The sequence below is a fragment of the Protopterus annectens genome, chromosome 8.part0, assembly GCF_019279795.1.
Source record: "Protopterus annectens isolate FY-2018-M chromosome 8.part0, PAN1.0, whole genome shotgun sequence".
In the NCBI taxonomy this organism is placed as follows: Eukaryota; Metazoa; Chordata; order Ceratodontiformes; family Protopteridae; genus Protopterus; species Protopterus annectens.
Genome location: NC_056741.1, coordinates 454951757 through 454978817, shown reverse-complemented (window position 1 = coordinate 454978817; position 27061 = coordinate 454951757). Strand labels below are relative to the sequence as shown.

Below are 27061 nucleotides of genomic sequence, written 5' to 3'. Positions count from 1 at the left end.
CAGAGGGGGTAAGAATGTGTACTTCCCTGCTTATGTACCACATAACAGTGGTGTTGTCCATCTTTACCATTAATTGTCCTGGAAGAATGTGGTCCTTGATGGCTGTCTGAGCATTCTGTACAGCTAACATTTCTTTTTGATTGATATGCAGATGCATTTGATTTGGGTTTCATTTGCCCTGAATGCACTTCCCTGCCAGGTGAACCCCCCCATGCATAGTCTGATGCATCTGTTAGGGTTTGGGCAGTAGGGGGTAGTGCGAATGGTAGTCACTTGTTTTGGTGGCAGGCCTCTGCCCACCAAAGAAACTCTAGGCGTAGGCAAGGTATGATAGGAATCATTGCTTCTAGATCCTTAGAATGTTGACACCATAGGCTTTTTAGATACCATTGTAGTTTCTTCATATGCAGTCTTGCATACGGAATTAGAAGAATGCAGGAGGCCATAAACCCGAAGGCTTGCAGTATTTGCCTTGCAGACAGCAGGGTTTTTGTGGCCACTTGTATGAAGTAGGTTGTCAAATGAATTTGTTTCTCTGGCGTGAAGAAAGCCATTTGGGAAGTGGTATTCAAGCTTGCTCCCAGGAATATAATTTGTTGACAGGGTATCATGTGTGATTTCTTTTCGTTTATGGTGTACTCCAGACAAGTTAGCACCCTTTGTACAAAGGCCAGATGATTCAAAAGTATGTCCTGGCTTTCTGCCTGAATTAAACAATTGTCCAGGTATGGGTATATTTGAATATTTCTTTGCCTGCAAAATGCAATGGCTGGAGCTAGGCACTTTGTGAATACCCTGGGCACAGTAGATAAGCCAAAGGGCAGTGCAGAGAACTGATTGTGCATGGAGCCTGCTCTGAAGCATAGGTATTTCCTGCAAGATTCCCTTATTGGAATGTGCAGGTAAGCTTCCTTTAAGTCTAAGGTTGCCAACCAGGCATCTTTGCCTAGCATAGGAAGCAGCTGCTGAAGTGTTAGCATTCTGAATTTTGGGATTAGCAGAACGGTGTTTAGAATAGAGAGATCCAGGATAGGATGCCAGGAGCTGTTTTTTCTGGGTACCAGGAAAAGTCTTGAATAAAAACCTTGTTCCCTTTGTTCTGCTGGGACAGGTTGAATACCCCTAATACTTCAAAGAGAGAGAACCTGCTGTTGGGCCTCCACCCACTGATTTGGGGGTAGGTCTGGCCAACCATTTGGGGTTGGTAGGGTGTGGAACTGGAATCAGCAGGTATCAGGGGCTGCGAAAGCACCTGAGTACCGTCTGACTGGTGACTAGCTTAACGGAAGCATTGTCGGCAGTTTTGGACCTATGCGGTCTCTCTCTGTCTTTATCCTTACATTTTTTCAGAAGATCGGTAGTCAGATGGCTTAACGAAGCCATTTCTGAGTACGGATACCGAGTACCAAAATAATTTGCTGCAAAGATAGCCCGACGACGAATAGTTCAGGGGTTGAACAAGGCACAAAACCAACAGCAAGGGACATCGTGGTCTGGGCCTAAGCAGGGAATGCAGTACGAATGAAAATCTTTATGAGGTATTTGCTTTCCACAGGTAAGACAATTGTTAACTTTTGCTGACATCATTTGGAGCAAGAAAAAAGATCCCCAACGGGGTACTTATCTTTTTTTTTTTTTGAAGACTTCGGTTCTGAAACTCGAAAACGAAAATTTCAGGAGTCGGCGGACTGGCACTTGCCAACTGCTTCTGCTTCGGGCACAGCATGGCAAGAAAGACTGATGTAATGGCATCGACTGCATGTTTTATACCCCTGATGACCTGACATCATGGAAGAAAGGACAGCATCCGACGCAGGAATCCAAGACTCTGGTATACAGGCCGGCTGAGGGCTACCTGCAGGCAGATAACCCAATTGTGATGACTGCAACAGTGAAACACAAAGAACATCTGAATCCTTCTGCAATTCATACGGAGTTACATGTATATCGGTAACGTATCCAAGTACGATTCTAAATTATTTTTTAGGTACTTACATATTATCGCAACCAGATTTTCGCGGTTGCGAAAATAGCATACTTCAACTGAAACAAAGCCATGCAACACTGTAAAGTGTTACTGAAAGTCCTTACTGCTGATGAAAAAGTGTGGGTTACCTTCAGGAAGAGCAGAAAGTTTATAAATCCTATTCCTGATTTACGTGCTGTACAGATGCACGCTTTAATTGTCAGGGCTGGCATAGTACGCGCAGAATTCTGCAGGACTGCAAAACAGGTGCAACTGCAAGTTTAACAAAGTGCCCCTATTATATTGTGCTGGTTACATTTAACAAATGTGATGTATTACTTAATAAACACAGACCAGAAGGTATGCCAGACTTCACAAAAAGTAACGGTTCTGACTCATGGACGACTACTGCTGTCGGTAAGTAACAGAAGAAAAAAAAAAAAAAGGCCGGTACATACTAACTCCAGGAAACAACAGAAGGTCATTGTAACATCTTTCATCCCTTGGGCTCTGCATTTTGCTATTAATAAATCAGGTTTGTGAAATTTTAACCACATAATATAGGGACGGATTTTAACACTGGCTCTTACACCCTTTTTTACAACCTGGAGCAATCTGTACTTACACATTCCATTTCTCAGTACGATAGCAGCCATGACTTTTCAAGTGTGCATCTGTAATGCACACAAATCAGGCAGAGGACTTTATAAATTGTTTGTCCTGAAGGTAATCCAAACTTTCTCATCAGTAATAAGGACTTTGAAGAACATGTTACACTGTTTCATGCACTCGTTTCACTTGAATTTTCCGGATTTCGCAACCGCGAAAATCTGATTGCGATAATACGCAAGTACCATTTTTTATAATACCCGTTCCATTGCTCCTACTACCATTAGAAATGTCTGGGTATCCTTCCACACTGCCCTTGTTTTTGCCTGCAGATCTTGGTATTTTATCAATTTGTCTCTATATGGAAGAAACTGTAATCACTAGGTGTAGCAATTTCAATGATCACTGCGACTTTTGTCTCCTTTTCATGGACTGCAATGGGTGATCCAATGGGATACAAACTTCATCATTTTTTATAATGCTTTGTGACTCAAGTTTCCAGTGCTTTTCAGTTACTTCAAGTATTACAGTGTTTGCACAATCCCCAGTGCAACAGTCTTGCCACATTATTATGCCTTTCAGTACACAGTCCTTCTGCCATCAGTATATCACAAGCAACAAGACGTGCAACTGTTTCCAGTTCTGTTTTACAAAATCTACATTTGTCTGTTTTTCCCACATGTTCAATGAACTTTGTAAACCAATGTGAAAGTAGTCCACTATCTTGGGCCGCCAATATTAACCTTTCACCCTTTGTTTTAAATTCACCTCTCCTTAACCATTCCTGCTTTTGATCCTGATCAATAAGAGCTTGTTCCAATAGTATTCTATACTTGCTACTATATTTATGCGTTTTCCACATTCTTGCCTTCTCATCTGATCCTTAACCTTATATTATTTCTTTTGTTTTTTGGCACATTCAGTTGCTGCCTTATTTTTTATCTACTTCTGGTTTGACTTCCATTCCTGCTTGACACAGATATGCTTCTGCTAAACTAAGTGGGGAAGTCATCTTAGACTTATTCATCTCATGTTTTAAAACTTTTACTACGTTTGGGTCTTGTGAGGTCGGCAGATAAATATGCAGTCCTACGATTGCAGATTTATACTTGTAATTAATTTCAAGGAGGCCCACATCACCTTCATAACGGGGGAAACATACTCTTGGTACACACTGATTTTTATAAATCATTTAATGAGCATGAAGTGGGCAGCCACGGTGGTGCAGCGGTTAGCATTGTCGCCTCACAGCAAGAGGTTCTCTGGTTTGATCCTCGGCTGAGGCGCCTTCTGTGCGGAGTCTGCATGTCCTCCCTATGGTTGCGTGGGTTTCTTCTGGGTGCTCCGGTTTCCTCCCACATCCCAAGACATGCTGTAGGTGGATTGGACACTCTAAATTGGCCCTAGGTGTGAGTGAGTGTGTGTGTGTGCCTTCCGTGGAAGATTGGGCGCCAGGCTGACAACTCGACACCGTAAAACTCTACTGCCAATCATGAGCGGACAGGTGATCCACTGTGGCGACCCCTAACCGGGAAAAGCTGAAAGAAGAAGATTTAATGAGCATGAAGCATCCTTCTTGTTTTCCTGTCCAACCAATCCAACACCTTTAGGGGCCAGTCAATCAGTCCAAAACTGTAAGTTAGGACACGAAGAACAAATTGGTTTATAGCTTGAACTTTGTTCCTAGATGTCAACTCCATTTTCAGAATTAATTTTAGTCTTCTAAAATATTCTTTACTAAGTTTTATTCACATTTCTTGTTTTATTGTTGATCCTTCATCAATTCTCAAATATTCATATACTCCCTCTTGCTGAAGTTCTTTTATATCACATTCTTGTCCCAGACTGATGTTTTCTTGGTGCTGTAGCTTTCCTGCTTCAAAGGTTACTTCTGCACACTTATCAAGACAAAATACGCTGAGTTCCTCAAAGTTTCAGTAAGCCAAGTGTCACACACTTACTCCAAAAAACAAACACTGTAAGAAACTTTCTACCAGGTGTTCTCAGTGGAATACCTGTACAAAAATACTCCCCAGATATGAAACAATATGAACCTAGTACTGGTATTAACTATTAAACTTGAAACAAACTTAAAAAATAATAAAATATGAAGCTGTTCACTTGAATAAATCTCTTAAACTTAGTAAATCAAGTAAAAAAATCCAATCCAGGATATGCTGAATTTGCAGTTCCTTTATTAGTAAGCAGTAGTTTTTCTGTCTGTGCTGTTATTTTTAGTTTATTATTTGTGATAGCACATGATAGATCCTGATCTGTTCTAATACTGCACATGGCTTTAATAACATCTGTCTTTTTCAGTATTTTTGTTCAACTGTTCCCTCGTCTATATACTTCTATCAGTGACACCTTGTCTTAATTGCTTTATAGTTTTCTCTATTCGATACTTCTATGATGGCATTTGATTTCTACCCTTCCTTTCCCTTACTGCCCTGTGTTTTTGTGGTAAGATTTTATCTGTTATTAATTTAGCTACACAGTAATATATCCTATTTACTTATGTCGTATCACATGAATCTCTATGAACAATTCTAACTACTGTGTTCATTTGTTTTATCAAACTTCTAACTTTTTGTGTTTTATTGACTTTCTGCAGTCTATTTTTTCCATTGATCTTAACATGTCTATCCATCTCTATTAAATCAAGCAACTCTTCTCCTAGATTATTTTCTTCTAAACTACAGGTACATTCTTTGTTCTCCATTTCCTCCAGGCATTCTATAGAAAGTTCCAGAGCATCTTTCTGTGCCACATTCTCTTCAGTTTCATCCTGTGTCGTCTGTTGCTCTTTCATGTGGGAACTCGCTGGCATATCACACAACACTGACTGTCAGAGTTGCCACAGTTTCCTGTACCTTCCCTTGCTGTGCAACTAACTCCAGCTGAACTTTTGTACTGGTTTCCTATGGAAGGCTTCAAATTATCTTCATATAGCAACTGATCACATGATTCCTGCTCCACAGGTTTCTCCTTAATTTGGGGATCCATTACTCTGTCCTGCTGTGATGTTATCAAAGTTAGATTTTCTACACTTAATCCTTCACTTCACAGATACTCTATAACCTCAGTTTCTACTTCTTTAACTTCTCCATTATTAAACCTCTGTTTTATTATTTTTGTACTGTAAAATTTTCCATATACTGATACCTTTGCCTGAATCTCTCTTCATATATTTTTGGTGCTGCTCTTTTTGTATTGATTAGTTTTTTTTTTTCTTTGCACAAATATTGCACCATATTAAATCTCTTTCTCTTTCCCATGTCCACATTTCTTCAAATGTCTCCTGTTCCTCCTGTTTTTCCTTGCATGGGAGACTCGTTTCATCATGCTGTAAAATAACCTGGGTTACACTTTCTACGCTAAATCCCTCATTTCGCAGGCATTCCATAACTTCAACGTCTATTTTTTTAATTTCTCATATGTATTACATGACAAATGGAAATAAAACTGGCTTGAATACACATCATCTTTGGACATCTGTTTATTACTTTCTAAGATGGGCAGCCATTCCGGTGAAGGCTCCTTTTTCCTTTTGGTGGGAGGAATACTGTTCACTTTCAAAGGCGTTGCCAGTTGGGGGAGATTAGTGAAGTTACCCTCTGCCAAGCAGCAATGTGTTCTTTCACACAATTGTATGCAATTAAAAGATGGTCACGGCAGATACCAGCCAAAGGGGCAGACATTCTAAAAAAGGAGCATCTGTTTCAAAGGGAAAATAATCACAGGTTCAGAGGTACAGCTGGCTGAAATAGTGGCAATCATGGCCTATATCCCTAGGCTCCAAGATATAAAGTGGCAGTACGCCCACAAGAGAGAGCATAGCTTAGCTATAAGCATGTTTTACTAGTCCTTGACAAGTGCCAAGAACTGGAGTATGTCTGAGGTACTACTGAACTAGTGTAGGCCCAGGAAGAATATAAAGCCATCATCTTGCATGACAGCCTTCCAGGCAGCAACGACAACTGAAAAAGCTCCTTTTTGGCATTTACTTCTCTGAAGTCAAGGCCAATCTCAATGGCCTCTGGCTAACTAAATCTGATAATGATTGGAAATAAGGAGCTGTCAGCTGAATCACCCACAGAGACAAATGTTCTCCAGAAAGGGCTGACACAGACAAACAACTGGTGTCAGAGCCATGGACTAAAACTAAATGCCAAGAAACGCGTAACAGTTTCCCTCGGGTAGTCATCCACCCCTGGTAACTATCATACTGACAACATACCCCTAAGAGATGACCCCCAGTAGTCAAGGACTGGGGAAAAACAGACAGTAATCTAACCTTTGACCATCATGTGTCTACTGTAGTGAGGAAATCATTCTATGTTGTGCAACTTGTACACAAAGGAATGGCATCTAGGTCCAAGAAAGTCATTGCTCCTCTGTATTTGGCATTCATTCTAAATTAATTAATTAATCCACTGACCCAGGCAATTATAGGCCCATAAGCCTACCTAGCTTGATCTGCAAGGCCATGGAATACATTATGGACCTTATAAACAAGGACACCGGCAACTGCCAAAAGCTTGACCCCACACAGTTTGGTTTTGCCAAAGGAAGATTATGCCTGTTAAACTTGGTCGACTTCTTCAAAACAATCACCAAAGCCATGGACGAGGGGAAGACTGCACACTACCTACATTGACCTAGCCAAAGCCTTCAACACTATTCCTCACTCAGACATAATGGATAAACTCTCCCAGCTAGGCATCAACCCTTATGTTACCAGATAGGTAGCTAGCTGGCTCACTGATAGAACCCCTCAGTCAAAACAGAGGAAACCACCATAATGAGCGGTGTACCCCAAGTAAAGGTCTTGAGACCTCTACTGTTTGGGATATACTTTTTTGAAGTGCAAGCCAAAACCAGTGGTCTGGGGCTGACCAAGTCTGCAGATGACTGCAAGCCGGGCGCTGTCTTAAATTCCCCTAGTGATATGAACATCCTCCAAGAAAGCCTTACCCAAACTAATGACTGGTGTCAGAAGCATGGCCTCAAACTGAATGCCAAGAAATTCATCATCATCCCCACTAATTAAAACATTAATAACAACGTACTCAGCATGCAATCAGTTGTGAGGATCTTCAGCACCCAGGTTGATAGCAACCTGACTTTTGACCACCACACTGCCTCCGTTGTACGGAAGGCTTTTCACATAGCCTCTCATAAATAAGGGTATTTCATCCAGGAACAAGGAGGTCATAACATCCCTGTACTCCTCCCTTATCAGACCCATTATTGTGTACAATGCCCCCTTCGGCATGTACCTTGCCAAGCACATGCAGCAGCTGGAGAGACTACAGAGTTCCTGACCAGGAAAATCCAGGGTCTCAAACACCTATCCTATACAGATAGGCTAAAAGCCCCGTCCCTCTACTCAGTCGAGAACAGAATGCTCAGAGGTGACCTGTGTCTGGCATACAAGGCCATCTCAGACCCAGCCTTGATGGAGTTGCTGCATGTCCGTAAGTCAAACTCCACTTGATTAACCCGCACGCAAGGCCTCAACCTGGTCTGTGACATTAATAGAACTTGTTGGCAGGATAGATGTGTGTACCAGAGACTCCCTTTCCATGTCAAGCAGAGTACCTTCTTTACCACAAAACTGTAGAACCAAACAAAGCACAGCACAGCAACTGAAGAGTACAAACTTTAATGACAGTTAAGTGCTTTCTTCCCACTTCATAGGGACTTCCTCAGAACAATTAATTCAACCCCACTCAGCGTTTAAATACCACTTCATTTATACAATTATCCAATTAATTAAACATGCCACAATTAATTGACATAATTTAAAAACATAATACATTAAAATGTGTTTAAACTAATAAATGATATATATAAACTATAAGAAGTACCTATATATATGTGTGTGTGTGTATACAATCAATCACAGAAGCAAAGGGAATTTTAAGTGTAGAATGTGTACATTCTGTCCATATATATTGGAAACAGGTGACTGTTATAAGTTAAATGATATACCTATATTTATAAATGGGCATTATAATTGTTGTAGCTTTAATGTAGTGTATGTCGCAAAGTTCATCCAGGAACAAGGAGGTCATAACATCCCTGTACTCCTCCCTTATCAGACCCATTATTGTGTACAATGCCCCCTTCGGCATATACCTTGTCAAGCACATGCAGCAGCTGGAGAGTTCCTATTTTATGTAGGGAAAACTAGTAGGCATTTTAAGAACAGAATTGCTGAACATTTACTTGACATTAGACATGGTAGGATGACTAATGCCTTAAGCAGCCATATTAGAGAATATGCGGACCATGAATTCAAGTTTTTGGTAATTCAGCAAATTGTCAAAGATTCTCAGGGAAGAAGTCTGGATATACACCTAGACATATGTGAGTTAAAATGGCAACTGCATATGAACGCAACTGAATACCCGGGCATTAATGAGGCCACTGCTATTACATGTATTTTAAAATTGAAGAATTTTATAGGATAGAATATGTACATATGGGAGCGCTACAGAATTCTGAAAGCCCAATATCCTGAGACCAAAATCCTGAAAACACACAGGATACCAACACTTACTATACTCCAGCACAAGTACATACAGAAACAAATAAAACACAAACCATATTACTCTTCTCCAAGTATAAGAAGGGGGCAAGCCCCCCTGCACCCCCCCCACACTCCCTGCTACTTAAATATATCAACTCCGAGATTGCACTCAGTGTACTGAAGTGCAATCTCGGAGTTGTTATATTTAAGAAGCAGGGGGTGTGGGGGGCTTGCCCCCCTGCATATAGTTGAAGGGCAATATGTTTCTGTATGTACTTGTGCTGGAATATAGTAAGTGTTGGTATCCTGTGTGTTTTCAGGATTTTGAGTTTTCAGGATTTTGGGCTTTCAGGATTCTGTAGCGCTTCCGTATATCTGTATATCCACTTCTTATAGCTTATATACATCATTTATTGGTTTAAACACATTTTAATGCATTACGTTTTTAAATGATGTCAGTTAATTGTGGCTTATTTAATTAATTGGATAATTGTATAAATGAAGTTTTATTTAAAGGCTGGGTGGGGTTGAATGAACTGTTCTGAGGAAGTCCCTATGAAGGAACCTGGACGACTGGATGGGGAACAGAAAATACACCCATGGGATCCCACCTTTGTCCCTGCTGGCCAGGGGAAACCAGTGTTGGTTTTGTGGGAACATGGGCAAAATTCTTGGCTAGACTTATAAGGGCCTACAGGACAACAGCCTACTATCATCCTAATGAACCTATTTATCAGACCTATCATTGAGTACAATGCCCCTTTGGTATGTACCTAACCAGACATATCCAACAATAGGAATGTCCACAGAGGTTCCTCACTAAATGAATACAGGGTGTAACATGTCCTATGCATATGCCTAAAAGCCTTATCCCTGTATTCTCGGTCTCCTACAGGTTTTAGCGTTGAGATCTATGCCTGTCATACAAGGCATTGTCAGATCGCACACTGATGGACCTCCTGCATATCCACAAAACAAACAGCTCCAGAATTATCCATTCTAAAGGCTTTAACCTTGCCTGTGATATAAAAAGGATATGCTGGAGAGACAGTTTACCCCAGAGATTATCCCTTCTCTGGAACAAGCTCCCCATCCATGTGAAGCAGAGTTCATCACTAACCCAATTTAAGTGTAACTTGGATATTTGGATTGGGAACAGGAAATTCATCCCCGGTTTAGTACCTATGTCTCTAATGGACACAGGCAGCCTGTAAATGGTTTATCTCACAGGACCATGCTTGTAAATGTTTCACCTACGAACCCCTTGCTTACACTTATAAAGGGTACAAGAACTTGCCAGAGATTTGGGATGCATGGCTAGGCTTAAAAAGGACATTGTGGTCATTAGCCCAGTAAGCACCTATGAATTAAGTGCCATAGCCAAGTATAACTGAGCTGTACTTCAATGGACTAAGAACCACTGCCTTCAAGATTCTGCAAGACTGACAGGGTCACTCTGGTCACGGATCCTCTCACCAAGGATCCTTTAGTCACTGATTTTCTAGGTGTCTCCATTTTAAGAAGGACTTACATTTTCACTTCTTTGAGATGCTTCAAGAATAATGCCTAAAGAAGAGGGGTTCAGTATTTTTTGGTCCAAGGCCCAAAGCTTCTGTTGCTACATTAAGGCTCTGAGGTTTCTGGCTCCATGTAACAAATGTTTTTGTTTTAAAAAGCACAAAAGATTTCATTTTTTAAAAGAGGTACAAGGTTCATGAGAGATGCAGGATGATTTTCAGCAAGACAGTAAAGATGGACCGTCTCCAACAGACACACACTCACTGGAGATCTTTTTCAAAGACGTTGTCAGCCTCAAATAAAACATACTTGAAAAACAGTACAGTTCAATACTATGCACTGGTAACTGCAAAAAAGTATAAGACAATTTCAAAATGTGTGATTGGGACTCTGGAACTCATCTGGTTGAAACCAAACCTACAGCTAAAAAATGCTCTGATATAGCAAAAAAGAACAGAAGCTGGTTTGCGCTGCTTCCCTTTTCTACTCATGTTCCTGCTGATGCCCACAGCATAAACAGAACAGCCTTACTCTGACGGACCTATGAAGCTCTGATCGTTTGGTTGGATGGGGAGGCATCACCATGTGGCTAATTACCGTTTTGGATGAATTATAATGCAGTGGTGATAGTTAGGATGAAGACTGCATCGAAAAACAGAACTAAATACATTTTCATTTAAAATAAACCAGACAGAAATAAGTTTAATTTAAAGAATGCATACATTAACACCATGACATATGCAATGTAGCCCCCTAAACAAGACACCTACCTTCTCTCTGAGAAGTGTATTACAAAACTCTACTTCTTTCTGTCGAAGGGCCAACAGCTGTGGTGTCCCATGGTGATCCACAATTAGTCTTAGGTATGTGTATACCGCCATAGCAATTAGAAGACCACTTTTTAGAACCCAGTCCCTGAAAACACAAAAGGCAATTAAACTGGTGATATATCTTTATCACATTATAAAGGTACGAAATGAAAGCAAAGTAAAACAGAGGTACCAGGGAAAAATGTCAATGACTGGGTCACCTTTTTTTTTTTTTTTAACAAAAAGGCATTTAAAACTGCTTGCATAGCATATCCTATCAAAATACACACTTGTGTGGTTCTATAGAGAAAATGAGCAATCAATAATACACTTTGCCTAACTATTCATATCACAAGCAATGTCAGCATCTTACTTAGGTTATTCCTCTGTCTTTTCCCCAGAAGGGTGTAGAGGAAAATCAATACTACCATTTATAAGCAAAGGGAAGCAACATGAAACCCAAACAGCCAACAGCCTGCTATTTCAATTTTTATATTTGGAAGCAAATTTTGCTGCAAAACTGGTCGTAATCTTAACTAAGACAAGAAATGCCAAAAGGAAAAAAATAGCACTCTGGAGGGCCACTGTCACTGCTCTTTTACATAAAAGGGGTGGCATGGTCTCAGCAACTATATACCCAGCTGTTCTTTGACCAATGTAGCTGGGAAATACAGTAAATAAAAACTTGTCCCACTAGTTTTTTGAGGTGATAATTTTTTAAAGGCCTTAACATGTTGAGTATCAAATAACAGCCCTTAATAAACTCAACGCCAGAGGAAAAAAAAGTTCTCTTTCTAGAGTTATAAAGACACATGATATTATCAAACATCCTTCGCAAGACTGCCATCTCTCTCTTACATTTTTTGTCCTCATGCACCCCCCACAACTGATGGGCCTCCAGTTTGACCTATGCTTGGAGGGTCTCCCTTCCAGGAAAGACCTACATATATGGTTTCCAATACCCATGTTTAGGATGAAAGAGATTAAGGTTACCACACACACTAAATGAGATAGTGGCAGATGAGAAAACATCATACTATGGTTTGCAAGACTTCCTTTTAAGTCCTACCTCCCACTGACATGCTGGATGATGTCCATCAGAGACATGGAATGGCAACATGAGGGGAATACCCCTCCTTATGTGGGGGGCCATCCTTATTTACTGTTGCTGCAGCTTTCTCATCATGACCTCTATATCACCATCAAAGCTTGTGAAGAAATCATGCTTGCAACATGTCCCCATACCCTCCCTCCCTCCTGGAAAAGGCGAGTAGGCAATGACTCATTATTCCTCTTACTCCAGGCCAGCACGATAAGGTGACCAAAACACTAATCAAACTTCAGTTACTTTGGTTATAGTTGGGGGTTTATCCCTCTACACCATCTAAGCTAACCAGGACCATCTGTTACTGATACAGGTGACAAATGAAGGAGTCATTTCTAGTTAACTTGCATAATTTTATGACTAACAGACAAAATGTAGGTTGTAAAATGGAATAGCCCTTCTCCCTAACTGAGAAACTAGTATCTTAGGGATCTCCAAGCAGTTCATACAGAAACCATTAATCTTCCATGTATTTGTGAATAGATGTGGCTACAATCTGGTTAGTGCTACTCATGTATCACAGATATAGTGTAACAAAATTTGAGACACAATTATTTGAATTACATACTCTTCCCTTTTGTGATAGACTACTGAAAATACTACTCAGGACACCAGCAGTGAAAGTGGAGCAGACCATACTAAACAATGAACTGGTAGCTTAAATTAGATTTAACTTTTCAAAGCCACAAAACCATAGCAACAGAGTAAATTATAAAAACGATATGCTCTAAAAGGCAAAGTGTTTAAAGTATATAGGCAAGGTTCATAGGTTCAAAGGTAGGTACTAGGTTATTGGCCCAAGGGCCTACGTAAGCCTAGCCAGCAAGGTTCCATAGCTTACTCCACCCAAGAAAGGTAACATCATAATCTGTTTTATACCCAAGACAAGTCTCGCAGACTTAGTGGATGAGTAGCCCTGGGATCAGCTGATGGTCAGCTGTGAAGAGCCAAGGAGAGATGCAGAAAGAAATCTTAATGTGCAGGCATGTGTCTTAGAAATCAAGAGAGCACATCAAATTTTCCTTAGCTAGTAGTGGGAGACCTGATTACACTGTGATAATTTTGAACTTCTGCTTTGAGATGTACTGATTTTGGCCAATTAAATCTAGAACAGGCCAAATAGGCCGGAATTCCTTTGTCTTTTTTGGCAACACAAAAGAATCTTAAGTAAAGTACAGTTTTGTACCTACCATAAATGTAGATGTTCGAAGATCCACATTGCTGCAGTCCTAACACTTGGGGTAGTCCGCTGTCCCAGTCGGCCCGAATACCAAAGTATAAGGCTGACGTCGGTCAAGGCGCATTTGTCTGACATCAGGACGTCAGGGTACAAATGCGCATGACCGACGTCATATCCTCAGTCTTTTCTTGCCCCAGATGTCAGAAGACCCTAAAAAAAATAAGGCCAAAACCAAAAAACACCAAACACTCCTGTACCTAATATATGTACAATATATACAAATTTACCAAAATAGAACCCCACCCACACAACCACCCCTAAACACAGAGGGGAAGGAGGGAGGGTAAATTGGACTGCAGCAATGTGGATCTTCGAACATCTACATTTATGGTAGGTACAAAACTGTACTATGTTCTTCATCTCACATTGCTGCAGTCCTAACACTTGGGTAGAATCCCAAAGCAGAGGTAAGGGAGGATGGCTAAACTATAATGAAGCAGGAGCTGCCAAAATGCCCTGCAACACAGCAGTGGCAAAACCAGCCCTGGATTTAGAATAGAGAGGAAGGTGGTAATGCTTGGAGAAAGTATGCACTGAACTCCAAGTAGCTGCCTCCAAAATATCCTTAGTTGCCACCCCCCTTAGAAATGCTGTTGAAGTGGCAGTAGCCCTAGTGGAATGAGGCCTAATCCCAGCTGGAATCTCCTTGCCATGATGGGAGTAACAGAATGCAATGCAAAACCCAATCCACTTAGATATAGTTTGTTTTGACACAGGCTTGCCCTGAGAACTCAAAGCAAAAGAAACAAACAACTGCTGAGACTGCCTAAAATCCCTAGTCCTGCTTAAATAATAACGCAACTGCCTGTGTACATCTAAAGTGTGCAAAATCTTTTCCCCGCTATTTTGGGGATCTGCATAAAAAGTAGGCAAATGAATAGTCTGGTTTAAAGCCACACTAGAAACCACCTTAGGCATAAATGAAGGATTAGTACGTAATGATACCCTATCCTTATGAAAATCAAAAAGGCTCAACCGCCATAAGGGCCTGCAATTCAGAAACCCTTCTTGCAGAAGTAATGGCCAACAAAAAAGCAGTCTTCCATGACAAGTATTTCAATTCAGCAGTAGCCGAGGCTCAAAAGGTTGTAGAGTAAGTTTCTCCAACACAAAATTGAGGTCCCAAGCAGGAGTAGGAGCTCTACGGGGGTCTTATATTCTTTGCCCCTCTAAGAAATTGCTTGAACAAAGGATGAGAAAACAATGGTGGGTCACAATCATAGTGAGCTGAAATTGCTGCAGCATGAATCTTAATGGAAGAGAAAGACAAACCTTTGTCCAATAACTCAGTAAGATATTGAAGAGCCACACTCAAATTAGGCTCAGAAACATCCAAATCCTTTGCTGCACCCCAAAATAAAAATCTCTTCCATTTTTCTGCATACACTTTATGTACTAGGTCTTCTGGCTTCCATAATCACATTCAAAACTTGTTGAGGAAGTTGAGACCTGCTGTGGTTCAAAACAGAATATGCCAGGCTGTTAGATGAAGAGAGTGAAGCTTGACATTGAGTAGATGACCGTTCCTCTGAGACAAAAGGTGTGGAATTAAAGGTAAAGGCCATGGAGGCTTCCTTACCAGATTCCTCAGTAATGGGTACCAGTGTTGCCGAGGCCAATCTGGAGCTATCAAAATCATCCTTGTCTTGTCTTGTCTGACCTTTAGGAGTACCTTTGGGAGGAGAGGCAGAGGTGGAAAGGCATACACATGAAGATTTTCCCAACTGAACGAAAGAGCATCCACTTTCCAAGCTGTGTGATGAAACCTTTTCGTGCAAAACTTTGGCAGCTGGTGGTTTAGTGGAGAAGCGAACAGATCTATGTCTGGAGTTCCCCATGACACTGTCAATTTCCGAAATACATGAAGATCCAGTTTCCACTGTGGGGATCCATGATTTGCCTGCTTAACACATCTGCTAAGGAGTTCTGTGCTCCTGGCAGAAACCTTGCCTGAAGATTTAGCTGCAAGCTGAGCGCAGTCTCCCACAAAATCATTGCTTGCCTGCATAGAGGATAAGAATGTGTTCCCCCTTGCTTGTTGATGTACCACATGACAGTTGTGTTGTCTGTTAGAATCAACACCTGCCCTGGAAGAAGTAACTCCTTGAAAGCCATTAATGCAAACTGGACTGCTAACATCTCCTTCATGTTGATATGTAGATGCTGTAGTCTGGCAGGCCACTTGTCTTGTATCCACTTTCCATTCAGATGAGCTCCCCAAGCTATGTCTGAGGCATCTGTCGTTAGAATCTGACTCGCCTCTGGCCGGGTCACAGAGAGTCCCTTGTTTAGGTGACATTCCTGAGCCCACCACAAAAATTCCTTTTGAATGCAAGGTATTATTGGAATGACAGTGTCCAAATCCTGGCAGTGCTGTGTCCATACATTTTTAGATACCATTGCAGCTTCCTCATATGCAGTTTGGCATTGGGAAGCACCAGAATACAAGATGCCATGAACCCTAAGGCTTGAAGGACTGTCCTTGCAGTCAGCCCGGACTGAAGAGATAGTTGATGGAAGTAAAGGGAAAGATTCTTTTGTTTGTCCGGGGTTAAAAGGCCATCTGGGCTGCTGTATTCAGTCTCACACCTAGAAAGCACATGTCTTGAGAGGGTACTAGACTGGACTTTATTTCGCTTCACAGAATACCCCAGGCATCTTAGCACTGCTATCACATATTCCAGATGCTGAAGAAGCTCGTCCTTTTCTTGAGCCAGAATCAGACAGTCGTCCAAGTAAGGATAGATTTGTATTCCTTTTAGCCTGAAGAAAGCTACAACTGGAGCCAGAACTTTTGTGAATACACTGGGCAGTAGATAAGCCAAAGGGCAATGCAGAGAACTGATAATGGGAATTTCCAGCTCGAAACGCAGATACTTCCTGCAACTGAGTCTGATAGGCACATGAAGGTAAGCCTCCTTGAGATCTAAAGTTACCATCCAGTGATCTTTGCCCAGCAGAGGTAAAAGCTGTTGTAACGCCAACATTTTGAACTTGGGAATGTCCAGATAAGTGTTGAGGATAGACAAATCCAAAATTGGTCTCCACATGTTCCCCTTTTTTGGTACTAGGAACAGGCGAGAATAAAATCCTAGGCCCCTTTCTGGCACAGGAACCGCTGAATGGCCCCTATCTGTAGTAACAGAGAAATTTGCTTGTGAGCCTCTTTTCTTTGTATAGGAGGAATGTCTGGCATGCCTTTGAAAGGAGGCAAGGTATGGAAATAAAACCTGTAACCGTGGTGAGCGATATCCAATACCCATCTGTCTTGGGTAATAACACTCCAATTTTCTTTGAAAAGTGCCAGCCTTCCTCCCAAAGGTGCTGCCAGACGAGAAGGCTCTGGCAGCTGAAAAGGCAAGTCATTGGGTCTGCTTACGAAAGGACTGACCCCTGCCCTCACCAGAAGACTGGGCAGGCGAACTGCCTGTTCTAGGCCTAAAAGAACCTTGAGCTCTGCCCCTACCACGCCTAGATCTACCCCTAGACTGAGAATCATAAGAAGGATAAGTCCACCCCTTAGTAGGCCAATTTCTACTAAACTTTGGAGGCTGAACCTGCAAAAATCTTTAACAGTCTGCATAGACTTAGCCTTGTCCTCCATTTTCTTTAAAACTGCTTCCACAGGCGCACCAAATAACACATCAGATTGTAAAGGAGCATCTAAAATCCTTGTCTTTACATGTTCAGCTAAATTCTGATCCCTCAGCCAGGCGTGCCTGCGAAGAACAGAACCAGTGGCTGCCACCCTCAAGAGGCCTGTACAGCATCAAAACCACATTGCAAGGAATGCTTACCCACCTGTTCAGAAACATGAACTAAATCCTGCAACTCTTTACACTCAATACCTTCCACCAGAGCATCTACCTTAGACTTCAATTGTGAAAGGAGATAATTTTGGTATTTCAACATGTGAAACTGGCAATTCAAAGCCCTCATGGCTAAAGTGGAAGAAGTATATACCTTCTTTCCCCATCTATCCAAAGCCCTTGCCTCTTTATCAGAAGGAACAGGATTTTTAACAACAGAAGCCTTAACACCTTTAGGGCCCTGAGAAACAGTTTCTGGGTCTGCCCTAGGACTCTTAAAAGATACTTATGAGCTTCAGGCACCCTATAATACCTATCCGGTTTAACTGGGGCAGGAGGCAAAGAATCAGGGTTCAGGGAAGCCTCTGCAAAAACATCCTCTACCACATCCAGAACAGGAGGTATAGCTAAAGGCCTATGCTGGGGTAGAAACAAAATTCCCTAAGCCTTTTCCTGGAATCAGAGAAATCTTGACCTTCCCATTTAAAATGCTCCCTCATGGAATGAAGAGTCTCTGAAAAGAAAAATCCTCAGGAGGAGAAGCCGAAGGTGTAGAGTCATCTACATCAGAATCAGAATAAGGAGGATACTCCTGCAAGTCTTCAGCCGAAGACTCAGAAGCCTCCGAACACTGCTCAAAACTCTCAAGCTCAGGTTCCACCCTAGGCCTCTTATCAGGGGGGGGCATAGAACCTCTAATCATAGTAATCAAATCTTCTGCCATTTTAAGCATATGTTTCTTAGGCAGAGACCCTGAAGAACTAGGGGAGACCCCCACTGAAGTTAACCCTGGCCTGCCTCTAGAAGAAGCCTTGGGAACAGAAGGGGAGGGCCTAACCACCTTAGGAAGGGAGGGGAGAACAGCTACCTGAGAAGCCCCTTCAGCCTGGCCTACCTCCTGAGAGGACACATCTTGTAACAGTAAAGTCTCCCTGAGAATCCAAAGGAACTTCTGGTAGAACCACCGGCTCCACCGAGCCCTCTAAAGAACCGACGTCTGGGACAGACGGTTCTTCCACCCTAGGCTTCGCTGCTTTGTCCTTGCGCTTTTTAGACGAAGCGGGCATCGGAGCATCCGACGGCATGTTGTAATTACAACGCTTCCCAAAACTAACCTGGCACAATCTAATCTTCTCTTAATAGTGCGTTTGTTAAATCTAGCACAAGAGCGACAGCCAACAACGTCGTGCTCAGGCCCTAAGCAAGGTATACACAAGGTATGGTAATCTCTATGAGGTATCTGTTTCCCACAAGAAATACAGTTATTCACTTTTTCTGACATCCGGTTAAATACTGAGGCAAGAAAAACAAAATATTCTAACGGGTACTTAGCCAACTTTGATTCGGTCTGAAACTCCGACTTCAGAAAATTTCAGAACGCCAACCTGCACTCGCAATACTGCTTCTGCATCGGACCATGCGGCAAAAAAAGACTGAGGATATGACGTCGGTCATGCGCATTTGTACCCTGACGTCCTGATGTCAGACAAATGCGCCTTGACCGACGTCAGCCTTATACTTTGGTATTCGGGCCGACTGGGACAGCGGACTACCCCAAGTGTTAGGACTGCAGCAATGTGAGATGAAGAACATCAGCTGGATACTCTCGTCTGGTGAGACCTCTTGGATGGCTTTTTTTTTTCTAGTTTGAAACCTTCTAAAATGTCCACTTCTTCTAGTGACATAGGATGGGGAAAGGACAGGGGGCTGGCTTGGGAGTTGCATGAACTGGAATTTTATATCCTACTGATGCTGCATTCAAAATCCATCAGTAGCATGTGATGGGTTGTCTGTGCTACCCGGTGGAGGAAAAGGCAGTCTCCAACTGCCTCCAGAATGGAACAAGTCCTCAGGAAGACTGCTACTGCCCCTTCTCCACCCACCCACTCTCTGACAGCTGTAGGATTACTCCCAGAAAATATGCTTTTAAGTTCTCATGAAATCTAACAGGCAGCCAAGAATAACAGCACACTGTCACTCCAGTGACTGAAACTGGAGTGACTGATACTTTTGTTGCACTATCAGCTATACTGTGATCTAGCTGCATATCAAATTTGACATAAGTGGAAGTCTGATTTGTTTGTTTCTCTCATAAAATCAGTATTTTCCATCTGATAAATCACTTCCAACATTTTGTCCAAAACAATGCATAAAAATGACACATTTGTACCTAGTAAATCCTGTTGCTTAAGAAGAACTTCAAGGATGCAATCTTCTTTCTGAAGTAATTCAACCCCCTGAACTCCTTGCCTGGAAAGTGGAATGTGGGGCTCCGAGGTGTATAAAAGTATAGATGGGTACAATTACCATAAATGTAAATGTTCAAGTGTATTGACTGTTGCAGTCCTGACTTATGGGATTTCCTTCTTCTGAAGCCCTTGGTCAGCCCGACTACCACAGTAAAAATCTCTCTCCTCCCTGAGCTGCCTAATGCCTTTTCCTGATGTCAGATTGGTTGGGTATAAAGGGAGCTGGTCAACAGCATAACATCAGTTTTTCTTGCCCCAGAAGGTAGGAGTCCCACAGATGACTCTTAAGCAAGGGACCTGTAGGGCATCCTTACAGAGGGTCCTCTGGAAGAGGATGACACAGAAAAAAGCTGTTACTGTAAGAAGAATAAGGGGGATGGAGGGAAGGAAAGAAAACTGCAACAGTGAATACACTCAGACATCTACATTTATGGTAGATGTACACAACTGTACTATGTTCTTTGTGCTTCGCTGTTACAGTCCTGACTTATGGGATGATTCCCAAAGCTGAGAAGAGGGTGGAAAGTGCCTTAATGGAAAGAGAGGATGCACTGCAAGATGGCAGTGGCAAATCCTGCTATGGACTTAGAGAAGGCTGTCGGGTAGTACTGCTTGGTAAAGGTATGCACCGATGACCAGGTAGCTACCTCCAAAATGTCTTTGGTAGGTACTCCCCTCAAGAAAGCAGTGGATGTAGATGTGGCCCTAGTTGAGTGGGTCCTAACAGATTCAGCAGGCTTTTTGCAGTTGTAGAGGTAACAGAAGGAAATACACTGGGAGATCCACTTGGAGGCAGTTTGCTTGGAGACTGGTTTTCCTTCAGAGCACAAGGCAAAAGAAACAAATATCTGTTCTGAATTTTCTGAAAATTTCAGCACTGTCAAGGTAGTAGCGAAGTTGCCTGTGTACATCCAAGGAGTGAAGAATTCTTTCCTCTTGGTTCAGTGGCTTACGGAAGAAGGTAGCCAAGTGAATAGCTTGGTTCAGGAAAGTGGCCGTGACCACCTTAGGCATAAAGGAAGGATTAGTTCTGACTGAAACTCTGTCTGGGTGGAAGAAAAGAAAGGTTTCCACTGCCATGAGGGCTTGCAACTCAGAGACCCTCCTAGCTGAGGTGATAGCCACTAAAAGGGTAGTCTTCCAGGTCAAAAATTTTAAATCAGCTGGTTCAAGGGGGGGGGGGTAAGGTCAATTTTTCTAGAACACAGTTGAGGTCCCAAGGAGGGGTGGGCTGCCTTCTGGCAGGTCTGAAATGTAGCACTCCCCTAAGGAACTGTTTCATTAGGGGATGGGAAAAGATAGGGGGGAAGGGTAGGGATGTGGGCTGACATAGCAGAAGTGTGAATCTTAATGAATGAAAAGTATAGGCCTTTGTCCACCAAGATAGCCAGGTACTCCAAAATGGCTGAAATGTTGGTTGAGACAGGGTTAAGGCCTTGTTGCTGACACCAAACAGAGAATCTTTTCCACTTGGCGGAGTATATTTTCCTAGTACTGGATCTTCTAGTCTCTTCGAGGATATTAAGCACCTGACTACTTGGGGACTGCTCAGGGTAGAATTTTGAGGAATTATCCAAGCAGAGAGTTTGAGAATCTGCAGGTTGGGATGCACAAACTTTCCCTTTGCCTGAGTCAGCAGTTCCACTCTCTGGGGTAACTGTCAAGGTTTTTCTTTCGTTAACCTCAGTAGCATGGGGTACCAGTGCTGCCTGGGCCAGTCCGGAGCGATCAGGATGACCCTGAGTCCTTCTTCCTTGTTTTTAGGAGGACCCTTGGAAGGAGAGACAGGGGAGAAAATGCATATGCATAAAGAAATAGGTGGATTCAGAGGAAGGAGAAGGCATCTGTTCTCCAAGCTGTGTGAAGTTTGCTCCTGGAACAGAATCTTTTTAACAGAGCGTTTTGGTCAGTAGCATAGCGGTCTATTTGCGTGGATCCCCATTTCTGGACTATGCTGAGAAATGTTTCCCAATGAAGGTGCCACTCATGGTGATCCATTAAGTGTCTGCTGAGGTGGTCTTCTAGAATGTTCTGCGCCCCAGGAAGGTACTGAGCCATCAGATGCGACCTCATCACATTGGCTGTCTCCCAGATCTGCATTGTCAGCTGGCAAAGAGGGTAGGAGTGGGTGTTCCCTTGTTTGTTTATGTACCACATGACTGTTGTGTTGTCTGTTTTGGTAAGTAGAACCCCTGGCTTCCAGTGATCCTAGAAGGCTGCCATGCCCTTCCATACTGCCATCAATTCCCTCCAATTTTTGTGTTTGTGCCTAAACTGCTCTTCCCATTTCCCCTAGGATAGAAGGTGACGTAAACGGGCTCCCCAGGCTGTGTCTAATGCATCTGTGGTTAAGGTTTGGCCCTGAGGGATAAACCTGAAGGGAAGACTCTGGTTCTGTGCACATGCTCGTGCCCACCATGCCAGTTTCTTCCTGAGGCAGGGAATTAGGTGGATTTCTGTCTCCAGCGGCTATGAGTGCTGGCACCACAGATACTTGAGGTACCACTGAAGTTTCCTCATGTGTAGCCTGGCCAGCGGGATCATTAGTATACAGGATGCCATGTAGCCCAGTGATCTGAGGAATTTCCTGGCTGGGAGGCATTGTCTCTACATAATGTCTTATAAGTACTGGGTTAAGAAGAAAGCCTCGTCTGGGGAAGGAAGGCCTTTTGGAGGGAGGAATCCAGCAGAGCCACCCCCCCCCCCCAGAAAAATTATTCTGGTGGAAGCGTTTGCGTTGGATTTGCTGAGATTTATGGTGAACCCTAGGGAAGAGAATAGGGTCTGGGTGAAGGCCAGATTCTTCAGGAGCTTGGACTTAACTGTGGCCTGAATGAGGTAGTCGTCCAGATATGGGTAAATTTGGATGCCTCTTGTTCTGCCAAAGGTGATCACAGAGACCAGACATTTGGTGAAGACAGTGGGAGCAGTAGACAAGCCAAAGGGAAGTGCAGAGAATTGAAAGTGACTGATACCTGCTCTGAAGCAAAGAAAACTTCTGCGGGATTCTTCTACAGGGATGTGCAAGTAGGCATCTTTCAGGTCCAAGGTAACCATTACAGCCTGAGGTGTAATCATGGGAGGAAGCTTTTGAAAAGTAAGCATTTTGAATTTTGAGACTAGGACAGATTGAGGATAAACAGATCCAGCATAATTGGCCTAAAGCCTTCTTTCCTGGGGACCAAGAATATACTACAGCAAAACCCTTTTCCTGTCTGGTACTGGTTCCACAGAGCCCTGAGAGCACAGGTTGTGAATCTGAGAAATGGCCTCTGCCCTTTGGTTTTGTGGCACATCGGGGTAGCCTGAGAATCTTAACTGTGCTTTGAAACTGAGCTTGTAGCCATTTGAGATTACTTCCAGAACTCACTTGTCAGAGGTGATGAGGGTCCAAGTCTTCCTTGAATAGGGAAAGACTTTCTCCTATCCTGTCTGGGATAGGGAGGGGGGTGAGTCATTGCTGATCTCTGCTACGGCCACGTGGCCTACAACTCCCTTGGCCTGGGTGTTCCGGAGGACCACTGCCTTGCCATCTGCGATTGTTTTTTCTGCCTATGAGGCCTTTCCTTCGGGCTTTCCTCTAACTGGGTTTTGACAGGGAGGGAAAGGATCAATGCTTAGTGAAAAAATTCCTAATGAATCTAGGTGGCTGGACCTGGAGAAGTCTTTTTTCACCGTATGCATGGATTTTGCTTTATCCTCCATCTTTTTTAACACAGCCTCAGGCTTTGGTCCAAAAAGGGGTCCTTATTCAGAAGTGCATCTAGCAGTTTAGATTTGACCTGCTTCGGTAAATGTCTCTCCCCTAAGCCAAGCATGCCTTCTGATGACTGAGCCTGATACAGCAACTCGGGAAGATCTCTGACCAAAGAAATAAGGTCCACAGCCAACCTGACCAAATCTTGCTGATAACCTGTGGAACGGGTGCTGGTAGGTCTAGGCCAGTACCAGAGGTCAAGCTTTTTTTAGGTGTAGCTTTTGCTTTGGCCCTGTGTACACCCACTACTCTGACACCAGTCTCCTTGAAAGAAATACCCAATGTTGCCGGACGTCCCAAAGGAACGTTGTCAGATGAAGATCGTTCGCTGGAAGCAGAGGTCTGTTTTGTGACTCTGCACTTGACCGACAAACCAAACGCCAAAGCCTGAGCTGAAGTTGAGGGACCCAGCAACATGTCGGACTCCAAAGGGTGTTGACAAAGGCCTGTGCCACCACCTCACTTGCAGGGTTGCAAAGGCACCTCTCCTTCCTCTGCAATAATGAGCTTTGGGGGATTGGTGGATGGAGAAAGGGTGTCATCTGAGGCCCCAAGTTTAGGTCTTTTTTCCTTTTTTCACTTAGGCAGCTCAACCTTGGGATGACCAACAGACGCCATGGCTCACTGGGAAGGGGACTGCTGACTAAGGTGCTTAGACAAGATTTCGGCCCTATACCTTATAGTCTTAGTATTGAAAAGCGCGCACAGATGGCAACTTGGGATGATGTGGTTTGGGCCTAAACAAGTGACACACAAGGTATGTGAAAGTTTCTGTGTGAGATTTATTTACCACAATGGAGACGGTTGTTAACTTTATCTGACATGAGTCACAGGTAAGAAAGATAGTTCCCCAAAGGAGTACTTACCTTTAGAAGAATTTCTCACTCCTGACTTGACGCACTCGCAACTGCTTCAGACTCAGACAGCAAGAAAGACGGTCATCATGGCATTGGCAGGTTCCCATTATACCCAACCATCCTGACGTCAGGGAAGGGCATCTGTCAACTCGGGGATTTTTATTCTGGTAGTCGGGCCGACCAAGGGCTTCTGAAGCAGGAAATACCATAAGTCAGGACTGCAACAGTGAAGCATGAAGTACATCCCCCTTTCTGGAGCCAATCCAGCAACTGTAGAATTCTATCAGGCTTTTTTGGAATAGCAGGCACCACAGCTGGCAATTTCCACCGCTCTGCAGTAACTAGCAGGATCATGTCATCTAGGGAAGGGACCATCAATAAAGGAGATGGGCATGACTGGAAGGCCTTACACAGGATCTTCTCTAAAGTTGGTACTGCATAACTCATTAACTCATTACAGCAGAGTATGCCTCCAAGCTTTTCTGCAGTTAACTTCTACAGACACCTCTACACGTCAAATATTGTTGTTCGTGTTTGCATTAATAATTCTAAAACCATGCTACATACAAGGTATCAGAAGATTTCATCTTAAAGCATACATGATGGCAAACACACTTGTATTGATATTTGACCTCTGTTTAATGCAGCTAAAGAGATATTGAATATTACTTGTATACTATTTATTTGTGTTGTAATAATTGTCATACTTCTCTAGATATCTCAGCATTACGACAACACAGACAGAACTGCATAGACTCATATGAAAGCTCATAGCTGTATGAAGAAAATCCAGCTGGCAGTACGTGTCTTGCTTGAATAGTTAGAGATATCATACACTGTTTATACAACATTACAAAATGTAATATTCACTACCTTTATTTTGACTTATAAAATCCAGTTTAAAGAATCAAACTGATTAATGCCACCAATATAAAGATGAAGTTATCCTGAATAGTTTGCTGCTTACAGTTTTCTAGTAACACTTACGGTTCCAGAGATATCAATATTCGTCTGAACTGTAAGGTGACAACTTCATTTTTTTAAAGGTTCAAGCCATGCCCACTGGGAGTTAAAGGTACAGACTCAAAACAGCTGTACTGCAGGGAATGAGTTAAGAGGACATCCACAAAAACGGGCACATCAGGGAGATATTAGACTCTGATTTAGACAGCAAATCACAGTCTTGTGCAGGAGACTCCACATGGTAGCCCAGGTGCATCCTTTTGCAATTTCACTTGGTTGGCCTCTTCAATTTGGAAGGTTCTGAGAAGAATTATCCTGAGTCCACATTTGGCTCAAGCTTCAGGTAATGATCCCAAAGAAGACTTTCTAAACATCTGTCCCACGTTAAGAAGCTTGTCTTGGAAAAGAACTCAAAGGGACAGGGGCCCAGAGCAAAATGCTTGACACACGGGCAACAAGGCTTCAGTGATCAGTTCAAGTTCACTTACCAAACTTCTAAAATAAACTGTACTGTTCTTGCAAGTGGAAAGGTCCCAAAATACAGAATGCTTAACATAGCGATACTGTGGGTTACAATTTATGACCACATTTTTTTAAAGCAATCTTTCTCTATAGCCAATCTTGGCACATAGCAAGCAAAGCACAACAATGTACATAAACTACCTGCACAACCAGAATTAGAAGCCATCACCTAGCCTACTCCACACAATCTAAACCCAACAGTAAATGCAATTATGACACCAGTAGTACAGTGGTGGAAAAGCAAAGCAGCAATAAGTCAAAAAAATTGGAAAACTTCTCAATAAAAAGGGCAAAAAAAAAATTACTCTAGTACAAAATTCCCTAAATTCACAAGAGTAAATACTCAGAAAGGGAAAAGGACTTCAATAAATTATTAACCAAAAAGTTGGCACGGCAGAAGCATAAATGAAACTAATAACCACAAAAGACTGCTTCTGCTATAGTACTCAAAGACGTCATAGAACACTCGAAGAAAAAAGTACACCAAAAATGTATTACAATCATTGAGTGCTTTCATCTTTAAATAAGAATTCTTAACAAAAGCACTCCTAAAACCAGTATTTATACAAAATACAAAGTAGTTCATTAAAATAGAATATTTACATCACTTCCTATTACTTTCCCTCTAAAAAAAACTTGTGACAGACCACTATTTTCTGTTGTATTAGATAATGTTTACCACAAGTAAACTACTTTGTTTCATTGAAAGCTCATTTCACTGAATTTCAATTCACCATGACCAAATCGTCGAAAGCTCAAATTACTGAAAATTAATTTCTCCGAATCTCATTTTACTGAAGTGAAGTACTGGCACTGTGTAGAGTACTGTAGGGCAAGTAAAACGTATATGCCCTTTTCCTCACTGTAGTGTGATCCTGGAGTTAGTATATATAGTTAGGGGGTGGGGGGTGTAGCCCACCACTTAGTTTGGCTATATACTGTCTTCTGGAAAGAGTTGGTCATTGGTGTTTTAAGTATGCATGTCTACGGTTTAAAATGTATTGCTTTGAAGCTTTTGGTGAAATATAATATAAAACCAAACTAGGTGGGGACCCCTAACTATATATACTAACTCCAGGATCGTACTATAGTGGGGAAAAGGGCATATACCTTTTACTT

At 42.4% G+C, this 27061-nt stretch overlaps 1 protein-coding gene across 3 annotated transcripts in view; it reads right to left on the bottom strand.

Annotated features, from left to right (window-relative positions):
* INTS3 (integrator complex subunit 3) overlaps positions 1-27061 on the bottom strand; it is a 2345436-nt gene that overhangs the window by 1932400 nt on the left and 385975 nt on the right. For all 3 annotated transcript variants that reach the window (XM_044079970.1, XM_044079971.1, XM_044079972.1), the window contains one exon: positions 11402-11546. In XM_044079970.1, coding sequence (XP_043935905.1) covers positions 11402-11546 — 145 coding nt within the window. The remainder of the gene's footprint in view (positions 1-11401; positions 11547-27061) is intronic.